The sequence below is a fragment of the Alternaria ethzedia genome, assembly GCF_023757985.1.
Source record: "Alternaria ethzedia strain BMP 0044 chromosome Unknown scaffold_2, whole genome shotgun sequence".
Taxonomy (NCBI): domain Eukaryota; kingdom Fungi; phylum Ascomycota; class Dothideomycetes; order Pleosporales; family Pleosporaceae; genus Alternaria; species Alternaria ethzedia.
Genome location: NW_026056195.1, coordinates 1,255,727 through 1,270,772, shown reverse-complemented (window position 1 = coordinate 1,270,772; position 15,046 = coordinate 1,255,727). Strand labels below are relative to the sequence as shown.

Sequence of the window (15,046 nt, the reverse complement as noted above, 5' to 3'; positions counted from 1 at the left end):
TGTGTGCGTGAAGGACGCTCTGTTGATGTCAATGGCAGCGTGTTCTCGTGTATAGCAAAGGCATTGGGGCCTAGTGTTGTAGACCGCGAGTCGTGCGCCCGCCACTGAGCTAGTCCGGGCCACTTCCTCTTCTCAACATCTCCGCTGTGATATGGGGAGGTTGGGGTCGGGGCACTGGTCGATGAAGATGAAGACGTAGCAACAGAATCCTTCCTCACTACCACGGATTTCAGCTTCCACAAACTCGCGGCTCTACTCCTCCTCGTAACCTGAATACCATGCCCACAGGAACTACACTGCCGGTTCCACGCCACCCTTCCCGTTACTGGGTTGACCTCAAAGTTTCCACTGCCCAATTGCGTTTGTGACTGGCGCTCTAAATCGGCTTGTCGTCTTTGTGCGAAGTGGAGGCGGAGGTACCATGCTATGGCTACGAGGATGAGGAAGAGGAGTATGGAGAGGGCGATGGCGGAGTTGCGGTCGATGTTTGTGGAGGAGTTGGCGGGAGAAGATGCGGAGTCGGATTTGTGTTTACTTGCTATTCCACCGGCTATGGCGGCGACCGACATGTTGGGGTTGTTGAGAGGGATTTGTGGGAGGGAGGGAGGGCTGGTAGAGGCATTTGTGAAGATGTGTACGGGACTTCGACGAAGCGGTTGTGTGTATGAGATGCGAATGGTCGCGTGTGCTGTGCTGTATTACACCCTGTGACTTCATAGTCTGGCTTTGTACCAGAGTGTCGTTATCTAAGTACGCTTGGTGCGGTCGAGACCGAATGGACTGGTAGCGGACCAGTGTTGGAGATGAGGGGCAGTAAGCTCCGCGTTGGAAGCCGAGTATAGAGCCATGTCGTATCCATTCTTCTAATCTCTAGATCTTGCTTGTAGTGTGGAGTTGTTGTGCCCTTGAACGCCGCCCAATGCCCGTGTTTAATTCGTATCCGTACAGAGTGGTGTCCTTCGCTATGCAACAGATCGCCTACCCAATATCTTCATATACACATAATCATACACCATATGCCCCCATCTCCCTTATCTCCTGACCCTAAAAATCACACCTTCCATCCTTCCACCCCGTCCTCCACCTCTCCTCCCACTTCTTACAATCAAACTGCTCCTTCCCCAGCTTCTCATTCACAGCATTGTGCGCCTCGCACATCCACTCTCCAAACTCGCTCCTCGAGCTGACTCTCGGTGTGTTCTTCTGCATCCACTTCTGGAAATCTTCGGCGCACACCCAGCATGGGTACAACTTGCCAAACGTGGTGAGGAAGGATTTGGTTTCGGATTGGAGTTGGGGAGAGGGGTTCGTGGGGTATGCGCCGGTTATGGAGTGGAGGAGGGTCCATGAGGAGCGGCCGAGGGCTTCGACGTCGGGTGGGCAGTCGGCGGGGAGGGAGGGCGCGGTCGTGGTGGGAGCGGCGGCCGGTGTGCGCTTTTTGGGCATTTTGCCTGACATGGCCATGAGGGAGGTTAGGTCGTTGCAGGCTCGGCATCTATAGTAGGGGCCCAAATATTAGCATGCGTCCCGTTCGTAGAGTTGATTCTCGTCCAGCGCGTATGTCTTCCGGCGCATTCGAGAGTTGACGGTACTTACGGCTTGCCATCTGGACCGAGTATAATGCCATTCGCCAGCTTCTTGTACCCAGGCCTTCCCGCGATATCCTGGCCTTCATCTTTCTCATTCGGTTCCTGCGCCATCTTCTGCTGTCTGGAAGCTCAGTGGTGGTTGTGATATGTCGCGGCGAGCAACTGGTGATTTCTAAGCTCTTCCATGATCGGACCTCGGCGGTATGCACGCGTTCCAGGGTCAACCATGTCGTGCGTCATCGCGCCTTCGCCGTTGACGGCGGTACATCTGCGGGTTATGCGTCGGCATCGGAGTTCGTAATTCTCGTGCATCCGTGACTTCGCAGCGCGATTGTAGACATGTTGTTGCTTTCGAATTACTCTTGGCGCGTAGATAAGAGGGAGGTTGTGGACGCGCAGTGGAGCGTGCAGACGATACGCATTTGAACATTACAAACGCATCCTCCACATCCCGGCTATCACTGTCTGATCATGGATGTACCGGTGGCTGCGAATGTACTAGGAACGCTGGGAGCAGTACGTATTCTTCATGGTCTCGAACGTAACCGTGCTGACCAGAAAAGGTGTGTTGGTCCATTCAGGTACCTACGTCTCCAACAACCGTTATCGAGGAGCACAGCTAAGAGTGTGGTCTAGCTTATCCCACAAATCGTCATCAACTATCGCAGGCACAATGCTACTGGACTCCAGCCGACCATGATGATGCTGTGGGCATGGGCTGGGGTTCCTTTGGGCGTTTATAACATTGCTGAAGACTACAACATTGCTCTGCGCATACAGCCTCAGATTCTTACCGTACTGAGCCTGGTGACGTGGATCCAGTGTTATTACTATGAGAAGGTAAGTGGTTTCATCAACGGCTCGAGTGTGAATACGACAGCTAACATTCCAAAGAGTTGGTCGGTTCTTCGCTCGCTCGCAGTTGTGGTCCCTGTGGCGTGCCTCATGGGCGGTATTCAAGCTGGTCTCATCTTCGCCATTCAGCATGCCAAGTCAGAGGGACTGCATTGGCCCAGTATCCTCATGGCTGTTGCTTCAGCCGCTCTGCTTGCTGCTGGTGTCCTGAGACATTACGTGGATGTCTACGTTCACCGGACCGTTCGTGGCATATCCTTCATCTTTGTCGGTATTGATGCCCTGGGAGATCTCTTCTCCTTGGTGTCAGTCGTCTTCCAACCTAAGCTTGACGTCTTGGGTCTGGTCATTTACGGCTCCGAACTGGTGCTGTGGATCGGCATCTTCCTGTGCGGAGCGTATTACAATCTTCCCTCGTGGTACGCTGCAAAGAAGGAGACGGAGAGGACCAGCGAGGGCTTAGATGAGCCGAACAGTGGGCCGGCGGGCACGTCTGGGATCGCACTTCACGATCTGCCCTCCAGCACTTCCGTGTTCAGGACGCCATCGGGCGAAATTGAAGCGATCCGACAGCGCAGTATGGGCTCAATACGTGTTGCTGGTCTGGAACATCTACCGCGGAGGGTGTAGGTGAAGCGCAAATGCAGTCAACTTTCAGCACATCACTTTGAATTGCGCATTTCACCCCACAAACCGTTTGCACCCCCAGCATCTTCTTCGTACAAAGGTCTAGGTCCTGCGGCTACCTCCGGTGCTGTGTTTGCCCGTGACGCGTTCGTTGCTTCCACCCGTGGACGCTCTTGAACTTGGGCAGGCGCACGCACCTTCTCCACAATCACCATCCGCACTCCCCACACTCAGACCGGACAACTACCAGCGACTAAATTCACGCTCGACCTCCTGCATCACAGAACATCAACTGCGTCACTATAATAACCCGGCGCCAGTAGCTGATACAAGTAAGCTAACCTGCACTTCCGCCGACTCCATCACCGTCCGCGACCAGAAGTCTGCTTCACCTGGCTCGGCCTATCACAGCGCTGGAATATCTCAGCAATACTAACGAGTTCAAATAGCCAGGAATACTCGCAAGCCAGCTCTCAACTCCAACAGCATCATGGCTTCCACCACTACCACTACGACCAAGGTCACTTCGCTGGACTCTCAGTCCGATGGCCCGTCGGTGCCGAACCCTACACCAGCCACTGAGTCTGAAGGCAGTCCCTACGAGCCCGTCGACCCTCCTCCGGAGATGGACTATACTGCCGTCGCCAGGATTCTAGGCCCTATCCAAGAGTCGCTCAACGAGGCCGCCCTGGAGGCCGCCTACCCATCGCCACCCATCAACACACCCATCATCGGTTCTCCAGCTCCGTCGGTTTCATATCGCTTCCCTGTGACACGCGGTCGCGGCTTCAGTGTGGTTGGCGATAGACTCGCGCAGCTGAAGATCAATGACCGCAAGCTTCGTCACCGCGAGGGAGATGTGGGCTCCAGCAACTACTCACCAGAGGCATCCATCAACGAGGACGAAGAAGTCGATATTGCGAGCATATCCGAGGTGTTGAGCGACGGCGGTAGGGACAAGGAAGACCCAGGACAAGCTCGTAAGACCCTTGACCCCATCGATGTGACTGAGGGCTCAGTTCCTATCGCTTTAGGTTCCCCGGCCGTCAACCCGCGCATCGTAGAGTACCTGACCTTCACCTCCGACGACTTGCCTACGAACTCGGTTGCACCTTGCTTCCCCTCCACACTCATGAAGACAAGCACCGCGTCGATTAAGACCATCGTTGGCGGCAGCGACGGCGCTAGCTTGAAGAGCGATGGCGTCACTGAGAAGAGCAACTGGGCTGAGGAAATCGAAGACATGGTCGACCGTACATGCCTACGTCTCGAGCAGCTGGCCGACGATGAGTGGAAGCGTGATGGCAGCAAGAGCTTCGCCGATTACTACGTCGCTCGCCTTGAGCGTCTGCTCAGCAGCGCTAAGCGCTCCGTACCCGTCAGCATCCAGAAGAACAAGGAGGCCCAAGAGTAAAAGGATAAGAATGGTGTGCCAAAGAAGCACGCATTCGTATGGAAATGGCGCAGGGAAAGGTGACGGCGTTCACGGTACGGGTAATGCTTTGCTTGTCTTCACGGTTAATGGTTCAAAAGTTGGACACGTGCTGTCATGGTGTTCTATACCCATAATGTCTTTTATTAACGATTCACGGGTCTATGATAATGACTCCACGATGTCAGGTTCAAGTAGTGGGCCTGAACTAGCAGTAATAATAACAACGTGTCTTTCCTACACATCTTGAATCTACTGTGCACATGCCATTATATCTATGTCAAGCGCGAGTACGATGCGTTCCTCACACCAATTCCCTGCAGGATAGCAACAACACCCAGCGTGATAGCCGTAGGTCTATCATTGCTCTTCCAGTAAGCCGCACCCGCTGCTGCCAACAAGGTCGTCAGGACACCCGCGATGCTCTTGTCGTACACATCGTAGATACCCGTGACCGACCACTTGTAGTTGAGAATGCCTATTGGAATGTCAATCGCGAGGCCCCATGCTGATAATGTATGCTTGTAGACTTACTCATGATAACAAAGAACCCGCTGCCCTCGTACCAACCGATCTTACTCGCACCACGGAGCATGAGTGGCAGTGTGTTCATCGTCGGATGTTTGAACTGATCCAGACCTTTCAGCTACAACGCCTTATCAGCACACTGCCACATCTATCAAACTATATGATCTATTACCGTATGTCCAATCGCCAAAATAGCATACGCAGCTGAAGAAGCCTGTAGCAGGGGATGCGACTGCGAGGTTATCGACGTCATGGTGGTGAGTGCTGCTTTCTGAATCTTCTTAAAGCCGGTGCTGGGTATGAGAGAGATTACGAATTGGAAAACGGAGGAGAAGAGCAGGGTTCTATGGCGTTTGCAGAGACGCGCATGTCACGATCGCGTCGTTGTGATGCTTCTGGCTGGGACCGAGGTTAGTATGGATTGGGAACGGTTTCCCCACTTTTTGCGGGTCCGCCGGGGGGTTGGTGTACGCAGGTCGTTGGCGTCGCGACTTCCACGAAGACGTCGGCTGCTACTGCGCATAGGGCCAGATTCGACGAGCAGGCTGCTGGCCTTGAGAGAGGATGCTTTGTCTCCTTTGCAGTGCCTGAGATGCAAAATCACCAGTTTAGACGAGACCTTTTCGTGATCGGTGGAATACCCGGGTACCTAGGTATACTTCATTTATGGACTTCGCTGCAAGCCAGAACTCATCACTACATGTAGCGATTGTGCTGACTGGGTCTAGGCTTGCGACTGTGATGTTTGTGTGGGCATTCTCTCCGGCTGTCTTGAGCATCGCTCACGCTGTGTGTTCATCTCGTTGACCAGTACGAAGTGGTTTTCAGACTAGACAGGAACGTTCTGGTTTGCATTGCATCTCATTCGCTGATTATATCTAGTAGGTAGCGGCCTTAAGCTCTAGTTTGTGTTACACTTTGTAGAGATAAAATTTTGTTCTATCTAATTAATTACTAATAATACTACTAAACTTAATAATTTTAATAAGTTAAGTAGCTTAATAATACTAAATTTATAATATATAGCTTATTTATTTTTATAATAGTAATAGTAGAGCTATAATTACTATCTTTAATAGCTATTTATAATACTATACTAAACTTATATAATTATTTTTTTAACTTTTATAGTAGTATTAGACTATATAATAATAACTACTAGTATTTTTATCTATATTATATACTATATATAAGATATAGAATCTTTTTTATTTATAAAATACTTTTTTTTTCTAAAAATAAGTATAGAAATCTATATATATAAAACTTATTAGCTTTTTTTTATTTTTTTATATAACTTTTAAAGTAGTAAGCTACTTTTCTACTAATACTTTTTTTTAAATATTTAAATTACTATACTTTAAGTATATATTTAAAATAATAATAATAATAGTAAGTATATTAGTAAGCTTTATAAATACTTTTACTTTACTATTATTTAGGTAAAGTATTAATATAAAGTAAAGTAATAAAATATAGTTAGTAACTCTATATAGTAATCTTAATATAAGTATATTTTTTAAATACTTTATACTTACTATATATAGCTATAAGTATTAATAAAACTTTTTTTTTAATATTTACTATAAATATAAATAGTAATAATATACTTATAAAAAGTAATAGTAATAAAAAGTATTTTTAGTAAACTTAAAAGTAAACTTAAAAGTAGTAATAAAAAAGCTATAAAGCTATAAAGCTAAAAAAATATTAAAATATTTTTAAAAGTTAATATAAAAGCTTTTTAAAAAAAAGCTCTTAGTACTTAAGTAAAGACTTTAGTAAAAAAAATAAAAGTTAAAATAAAAGTTAAAGTATAGTATAATATAGCCTTTTTCTTACTTATAAGTATAAATAAGTAGAATTTTAGATAAGTATAAGTAAACTTTAAGTTTAAAGTAATATTAAATTATAGTACTATACTACTATAAAATATAAAAAAATATTTATATAAGTAAACTATAGTATAGAAAATAGTAGTCTAAAAAGAATTATAAAAAGTATATATAGAGAATACTTTTCTTTTTTTTCTTTTTTTATTCTATAACTTTCTATCTTAAAGAACTTTTTATATTTTTAAGAACTCTATATACTAAGATACTACTTTAACTAAACTTAATACTAATACTAATATCTTCTTAAAAATATTCTTCTTTATAATTAATAATATTATAATTAGTACTTCTAATAACTTTTTTAAGAAGCGTTTTATTACTAAGTATATAATAGCTTTTACTATACTAATTATAGTAGTAAGTAACTATAAAAATAGTTTAAGTACTATTTTAAGTAAAACTATTCTTTTTATTAAGAGTATAATAACGTTTACTATTAAAAATATATAAAAGAACTTAAGTACTACTAAGTTTAACTTAGAAGTAAAGAGAATACTAGAAATACTTAATAGTAGCTCTAGTATATTAGTTATTTTTTTTATACTAAGTAAACTATTTATAAAGTAGAAGCTAAATCTTTTACGCGCTAAATAAAGATTTATAGATATATAGTATATATAGCTTTAGTAAGTAAAGACTAAGAAGAGGTAGTAAGTATAATTATTATAGCTGTAAATAGAATAAAAAGTATAAATAAAGTAAGTGTAAGTTAAGTAGCTAGAACGTAGTAGATATTTTAAATTAATTTAAGTTATATATTAGAGTATAGTAGCTAAAGAGTTAAGAAGAAAAAAGCTAAGAAAGAAGTATAGTTATAAAAGTATAGTTATAAGAATATAGTAGTAAAAAGCGTACTTTAAAAAAACTTTATTTAGTATAAGAGAATATATTCTTAAATATTCTATTTAAAGTAAGAAACTAGTAAGTAAGCTAAAGTATATAGCTAATTTTTATAAAACTATCTAAGAAAGCTAGTAAGTATTATAAAAGTATATATATATATATATATATAGGCGCTAATTAAGTATAGAAAAAACTAGTAAAGAGAGACTTACGTATAAGCTTTTATAAGTAGTAGATCTTATAAATCTAAATATTAAGACTATTAAGAAGTAAAAGAAAGTAAAAGTAGTAAGTTATAAGAAGAAAGTAAAGAACTTATTAAATATATAGGTTCTAAAGTTATTTTAGTAGTTTCTTAAAAATATTAAGGCGTAAGATATATAAGTATAAAGAGTAGATAGTAAGTAATAAATAAAAGCTAATAGTAAATAGAGGTAATATATAATAATAGCTTTATAAGTAAGTAGCTAAAGTAGCTAGAGAAGCTAGTAAAAAAAGTACTAAGTATTCTTAATTTAAAGAGTAGTAGTATAGCTCTAAATAAAAATAAGATAACTAGTAAATAGAAAATCTAGATAAACGCTATTAAGGCGTAAGATAGTCTAGTGTTATACTTAAGTATCTAAGCGCCTATAAGGCGTATAATATAATATATTAGTTAAGTATTATATTAGTATAAGTATTTATATATAGATAGTAGAGTATTTATACATAATAGTAATAGTAATAGTATTATAATATTACTAGTAATAGTATTTCTATAAGAGTAGCTAAATATAAAGCTATATTTAGTATATTAGTATATATATATAATATAATATAATACGTATAGTATAGAGTAATTATATATTACGTAGTATATAAAGTAGTGCGTAAAATAAGTATATAGTAGATAAGTATAGATATATTATAAAAGTGCTAGCTAAATAGCTACTTAAAGTAGTAGGCGCTTAAAGCGCTATATAGCTTTAGTAAACTTAAGAGCTTTAGAGCTATATTAAGTAGACGTACGTAGATAGGTTATTCTAACTTAGACTAGAGAGTTTAGGTTAAGAGCCTTAGTAAAGACTAAGCTTTTTAGAGTACTACTAGTAGCTCTAATAGTAAAAAAATATAACTTTATTAAAGCTATATTATATAGTATATATAATAAATAAAAAGTAGAAATTTTTTATTATCTTTATTAAGTATATAAGTATTAAGCTAAAGTATAGATAGTACTTTATAAAAAAGTCTATATTAAGTAAGTATAGTATACTATTATAAATAATCTAAGTATTATTATAAAATTTAGACTATAGCTATAAAAGCTTAGAAGTTATTAGTATAAATAAAGAATAGATAGATAGATAAGTAAGTAAGAGTAAATATAGATAGTAAGTAGTAGTTATATAATATAGCTAATATAGCTAAGCTTATAAGTAATTATATATAAAATATAAGTTACTAGTAATTATATAAGTATTATATAAGTATCTTAAGTTAGTTTAGAAACTTTATACTAGTAGTAGACTTACTTAGTTTCTTTTTAGTATTATATAATTATATAAAGCTAGTACTAGTACTAGTTAATAGTCTAGATAGCTATTAGTAATATATAATAAATATAAAGTAGTTAGCCTATTATAAGTACGTATATAGTAACTATTATAATAGTAGTAGTAGTAGTATAAGTATAAGTGTTATAGTAAGTTATAAATTAAGGCTTATATTAGAGATTTTTAAGTTTACTATTAGGTCTAATATAGTAATATATTATTATATAATTATATAATTACGTAATTATATAATTATATAATTATTTAATTCTAAAAAAAGTACGCTATAGGCTCTATCTCTTAGACCTAGAGAGAAAAAAGTATTCTTTATATATAAAGTATTTTATAATTCTCTCTAAACTACTATTTTTTATACTATAGTTTACTTATATAAATATTATTTTATATTTTATAGTAATATAGTACTATAATTTAATATTACTTTAGACTTAGAGTTTACTTATATAGTATTTTTACTTACTTAGCTTTATAGCTAAAAAAAAAGCTATATTATACTATACTCTAACTTTTACTCTATTTTTTACTTTTTTTATTATTACTATTAGTATTTATACTTTAAAAAGCTTATTTTTATATTAAATTCTAAAATTAAAAATATTTTAATAATTTTATAGCCTAATAGCTTTATAGCTTACTTATTACTATTTTTAAGTTTATTTTTAAGTTTACTAAAAAAGCTTTTATTACTATTACTCTTTATAAGTATATTATTATTATTATTAAAGTACTATATTTATAGTAAATATTAGAAAAAAAGTTTTATTAAATTTTATAGTTATATATAGTAAGTATAAAGTATTTAAAAAATATACTTATAATAAGATTACTATATAAAGTTACTAACTATATTTTATTACTTTACTTTATATTAATACTTTACTATAATAACTTATTTTAATAGTTTTTTAACTAATAAGCTATAGTTATATTATTATTTTATTTAAATTTTAAAATAATAAAGTAATTATATTATTTATATAGTAATTTTCTTTAAAATAAGCTACTTACTAAGAGTATTAGTAGCTAAGCTAAAAAAGCTTAGTATACTTTTATATATACTTTAGATAGAGTATATATTAAACTTTAATTATAACTTTTAAGATACTTAGTAGAGAGCTATTACTTATTTAAGACTTAATTTTTTAAATTTAAGATATCTATAACGCTGTTAATAATAAAGCATATCTGGTAGGTGTGTGCACTGCCCCGCAGCTCCAGCCACCACACCTAACCCCGCTGTCTATCGCTCATCGAATTCGCTCGTCTGTGCTGAATCGAAATCACTTATTGGTTCGCATGGAAGAGGGTTCTGATATCCAAAGTTTTATCAACGTGAGTACTGTCAGAGTTCCATCCAATAGATCAGAAACACTCGTCTCTAACGCCCCGGCCCTAAAGACCCGGAGCCCTTCGCCAAGGGTAGTGATGTCGGGTGAAGAGGATGTCCGGGCTCCTGGTGTATGTGGAAACCAAGCTCAGCCAGCCTGCTTCGGAGTTAGCCAACTTCAGATACCGAAGCGCCCAGAAATGGAAAGACTTTGCTCCACGTGTATGAGCCTCGGTCGTCTGAATAGCACGCACTGGGAAGACATCAACGACTTCCGCGAGGTTATTGTCAATCATCACCACTCGGTTGATGCTTTACTCAAGAGTGCACGTGAAGGTTGCCATCTTTGTGGGTTACTTTTGATAGCATGGGAGGACAACTGTCGCTTGGACCAAGAACCCGGGGGTGGATGGGTTGGCAAAGATGGTTTCAAGTCAATTCCGTTCAATGATGGCATCAGACTCAAATTTCAGAGGGTGAAGAAGACGTATATGGGTGCCGTCGATGAGGTACAGCTTACTATACTTTGTGGGGACTCGCTGTTTGATTACGGCGGACACCTGATCTGTAAAGCTATGGATAGTGAGCATTCTTCAATTCCGTAGGATTTCCAGTTCTTCAGGCTAAATTGTGGAACAGCCGAACATCATACCTTACCGAAAGCATGCCTCCCATCAGGAGACGACACCAATACGGGCTCATCGGCAAGTTTGTCCAGGATCAAAGCCTGGATGGATATCTGCACAAGTTCACATCCCAAATGTTCCCAGGTTGATTCTCAGCCTCCACCATTACCAACGAGAGTCATCGCGGTAGGAACTAAAGGATCTAGCAAAAGCTATCTAGTGTCTGGAGATAAGAAGAGAGGTTACTACGCCACTCTAAGCCACTGCTGGGGAGGTCCCAACAATCGACCGTTGTCGTCGACGGATCAGACCCTTTCGTGTCGACAGCAAGGCATCGAAGACGAGTCATTGCCGAAAACGTTTCGACACGCGGTTCATGTATGCAGGGAGTTGGGCATAGAGTATATTTGGATCGACTCTCTGTGTATCATCCAAGCGCAAGAAACACAAGAAGACTGGGCAAAAGAAGCACCAAAAATGGGAGTTGTATACGGCAATTCAATCTTGAACATTTCAGCGGCGGCAGCAGCAGATTCCACGCAAGGCTGTTTCAAAGAGCGCCTTGGTCTGTTCTGCTGGCCATGTCCAATCACACTGTTCGGACAGGCATGCTATCTGTTCCGACATCCAACGGGTGTAGAACTCATCTGCGCTGATCCCGGAGACCTTGATATTTCAAAGAATGTCTTAGCCCAAAGAGCGTGGGTACTTCAGGAGCAGGTCTTATCTCGCCGCTCCATCACATTTTCGAAAACTCTTCTCATTTGGCGTTGCCGGACGCTATCGACCAACGAGAAGTACCCTTTGGGAATACCGCACGCTCAGGGTATATTGGCTGACAATTATCGTCTTCTTCACTGCCTAATAAATGGTGTACCTTTACCCATGCCGAAAACGCCAATGATCTACTTCTATACCTGCTGGTACAGAATAGTGACAGAGTTTACAGGTCGGGATCTCACATATGAGGAGGATAGACTATCTGCAATTGCTGGCATTGCGAAAAGGTTTGGGGGGGTAGTAGATGACACCTATCACGCAGGGCTGTGGAGGCGCGATATGATCACGGGTTTACTTTGGAATCCAGGACATACTCCCGGCAAACACAGAACTAGATCCGCCAGGGCACCGTCATGGTCATGGGCTTCAATCGGTGGTGGTGTGACCTATCAGAACCTTCTCTCGTTCTCTGCAGTTCGCATCCCCTTCTTACCACTGGTCGATATTCTCGATGTTTTTGACCCACCAACCTGTGTCGAGCATCCGTTCGGAGTGACTTCGAAGGCATCCTTGAGCTTGTCTGGCGTCTTAATAGCAGTGGTGCAAAACGAGCACGAAGACTCAAGGCCAGCTCTGATCGATGAGGGCACCCACTTTGAGCACCGTGGTAATATTCTCATCTCGGACGTCGGGAATTTTGACCAGTTAGATCTAGCGTGCTTGTTCTATCTACCCGTTGGATTAGCCGTTGCTTATGACTATGAACAAGTCCTGCAAAACAAGGGCGATTTGCACAGATTCTTCTTGGAAACATCACTGGAGACAGAAAAGCAAGACCGCTTGGCATTTGACCACGTGTACTGCTTGATCCTGGAGATTGCCCAAGGAAAGCAAGACACTTACAGGCGAGTAGGGCTATGTATTGTGGGCTACTATCAGAACATTGAGGTTATTAGCCCAGCCGTGCTTGGAGAACGCAGGTCCATAACTCTTATTTGAAAGTCCTTTGCTTCGCCCATATACAGCTTAGCTAATGACTTCTCTTTTCTTTTACATTCCCTAGAGTATCAACGCCAAGATTGAGAACAAGACATGTGGCAAGTGACGAAGCTAGCAAAGTAGACAAGATCCATCGCACAAAATTGCCTTACTATAGTGAAAGTTTAACTATAGCTGACCCAAAGCGAGCTTAATTGACACGATGCGTTGCGAGACCCCTATGACTAGTGCAATTTCTGGCTGGTAGTACTTAAAGACTAAGAGCTCTTCTGAGATTACCTATCTGAATTCGCTCGCATAAACTCAGTAATCAACCCCATCAGCGCAATGCCCGCACCACCCACAATCTTTATCGCAAAGCGCCCAATTCTGGTCATCGTCGTCCCACACCGTCCGAGCATGTTCGTGTGCCCACGCGCCTTCATCAGAGTACTCGCCCTCGCTGTCGATGTCGCTAGACGTGGCTTCTTCAATTGAAGTGGAGGTCACTCCTGATATGCGGGATTGTGCTTGGTGACACGAAGCCTCGATAGCATGTCAGCGTTCGAACAATACCTCCCACGACGCAAGATTCTGAACTTACACTCCCCGAACCCGAATACCCACCCACTTCAATCGCAGGGTTTGTGCGAGCCAGCTTTTGCTTATGCGACGACGATGTCTCATGCTGTGACACGGCCTGCTTACTTCCGAAAGACCTTTTACACACGTCGCATCTGAACATAGCGCTATGAGACGGTGCATCGCGATGCTGCTCCATTGCTTTCTGACTGCAGAACGGTCGCTCGCATTTGTTACATATATGAGCGCGGCGGAGAGCGGCGTCGTTGGTACCCGTGTGGTTCCTCAGCGTAATTTTGGAAGTGAAGTGCTTGGAGCAAATGGGACATTGCTGTGCCATAGTGACGAGGCGAAATTTGAAGGAAAGGGGAGATACTCAAGGTAGAGCTGTGGACCCCACTTTGTGTCACCACAAGATACTCTGGATATGGCTGGGATCGGCTGCCAGACAATGGATGTAGGATGGAGACCTGGTCAGAGAGAAATAGCATAACCAATCAACTAGATAGAGAAGTAGGTCAAGTCTGATTCTTTTCGATGATAGCTTCCGATGATTATGATCTCTCTCATTCTCTTCGAAGATTGCTACATGGTTGAACGTTGTTTATTATTCTTATTTGTTGTAACCAGTACATCGTACTCGCCCTGATAGTTCAGGGATATGCTTGGGTATCATATGCTATTCCGTAATGTCGACCTCATGTCTTCGTTCGTCGTGATCCAAGTCGTCTGCAAAGCCCTGTAACTTGCGCTCTTCCCCTTCATCATACTTCTCTCACCGTACGTCCTCCCTATCCACAGTCTTCACACTCTTCTCAGTACCATCTGCTTCCTTCAACCCACCATCAACACCCCCATCGTATTGCCTCGCAGCTGGCAGAGCCGGAAGAATGCCGCTCGCAATGGCATCGAGATCAGATGGCATGCAAGTGGCCGGCGAAGTATAAGGGCCCGTAGTGTCTTGCTCCGCACCCAGCTTATCAACTTTCTTTTCGGCCCACGCGATGGCGCCGTCGACTGCGGTTTTGACAGTCTGGACGACTTCCGAGACGATGGCTGCGGCGGTTGGGGTGGCTTCGGTGGTGCCGTCTGTGCTGATCGTGCTATTATCCGACGCTGATCTTGGGGATGCAGACGAAGACTTCGCGGTATTTTGGTCTTGGTGAGAAGAGTTCTGACAGGCGTTAGTGTGTGTTGGATATAGGGTCACAGTGATAGAAGCATACTCGTTGCCTAGCTGGCGACTTCTCCTCCGTGTCTTGAGCTGTGACAGCTTCGAGTGCTTTCGGCCTCATAGTTTGTGTGGTGAGAGCGTCGAGTGCTTCCGGCTTCATTATTTGGGTGGTACAAAGAAGCTACCCTTGCAGATTGGCTTGGTGTTACTTAGTCGATCGCGCGGTCCTCCGAGGTGTGCCAATGTAGGTTGCTTGTGCATGCGGTCTAATGCCAGCAGGCGGCCATCTCCGCAGGTCCTTCTCGAAGTGT

General features: G+C 41.6%; 5 protein-coding genes across 5 annotated transcripts; 2 read left to right on the top strand and 3 right to left on the bottom strand.

Moving 5' to 3' along the window:
• Positions 1–1,044: 1,044 nt before the first annotated feature.
• On the bottom strand, positions 1,045–1,700 carry J4E87_001221 (uncharacterized protein; the record flags this gene model as incomplete). The annotated part of the gene is made up of 2 exons (XM_049372868.1): positions 1,045–1,495; positions 1,597–1,700. 2 exons carry the CDS (start codon positions 1,698–1,700, stop codon positions 1,045–1,047), a joined length of 555 nt encoding a protein of 184 aa, XP_049237526.1.
• Positions 1,701–2,060: 360 nt separating this feature from the next.
• Positions 2,061–3,074, top strand: J4E87_001220 (uncharacterized protein; the record flags this gene model as incomplete). The annotated part of the gene is made up of 4 exons (XM_049372867.1): positions 2,061–2,105; positions 2,153–2,170; positions 2,226–2,429; positions 2,484–3,074. The coding sequence occupies 4 exons, from the start codon at positions 2,061–2,063 to the stop codon at positions 3,072–3,074; spliced, it is 858 nt and encodes a 285-aa protein (XP_049237525.1).
• A 487-nt stretch (positions 3,075–3,561) lies between these two features.
• Positions 3,562–4,485, top strand: J4E87_001219 (uncharacterized protein; the record flags this gene model as incomplete). The annotated part of the gene is made up of 1 exon (XM_049372866.1): positions 3,562–4,485. The coding sequence occupies one exon, from the start codon at positions 3,562–3,564 to the stop codon at positions 4,483–4,485; it is 924 nt and encodes a 307-aa protein (XP_049237524.1).
• A 293-nt stretch (positions 4,486–4,778) lies between these two features.
• Positions 4,779–5,116, bottom strand: J4E87_001218 (uncharacterized protein; the record flags this gene model as incomplete). Its single annotated transcript, XM_049372865.1, has 2 exons — positions 4,779–4,981; positions 5,038–5,116. 2 exons carry the CDS (start codon positions 5,114–5,116, stop codon positions 4,779–4,781), a joined length of 282 nt encoding a protein of 93 aa, XP_049237523.1.
• Positions 5,117–14,336: 9,220 nt separating this feature from the next.
• J4E87_001217 (uncharacterized protein) lies at positions 14,337–14,856 on the bottom strand (the record flags this gene model as incomplete). Its single annotated transcript, XM_049372864.1, has 2 exons — positions 14,337–14,735; positions 14,788–14,856. The coding sequence occupies 2 exons, from the start codon at positions 14,854–14,856 to the stop codon at positions 14,337–14,339; spliced, it is 468 nt and encodes a 155-aa protein (XP_049237522.1).
• Positions 14,857–15,046: the final 190 nt, after the last annotated feature.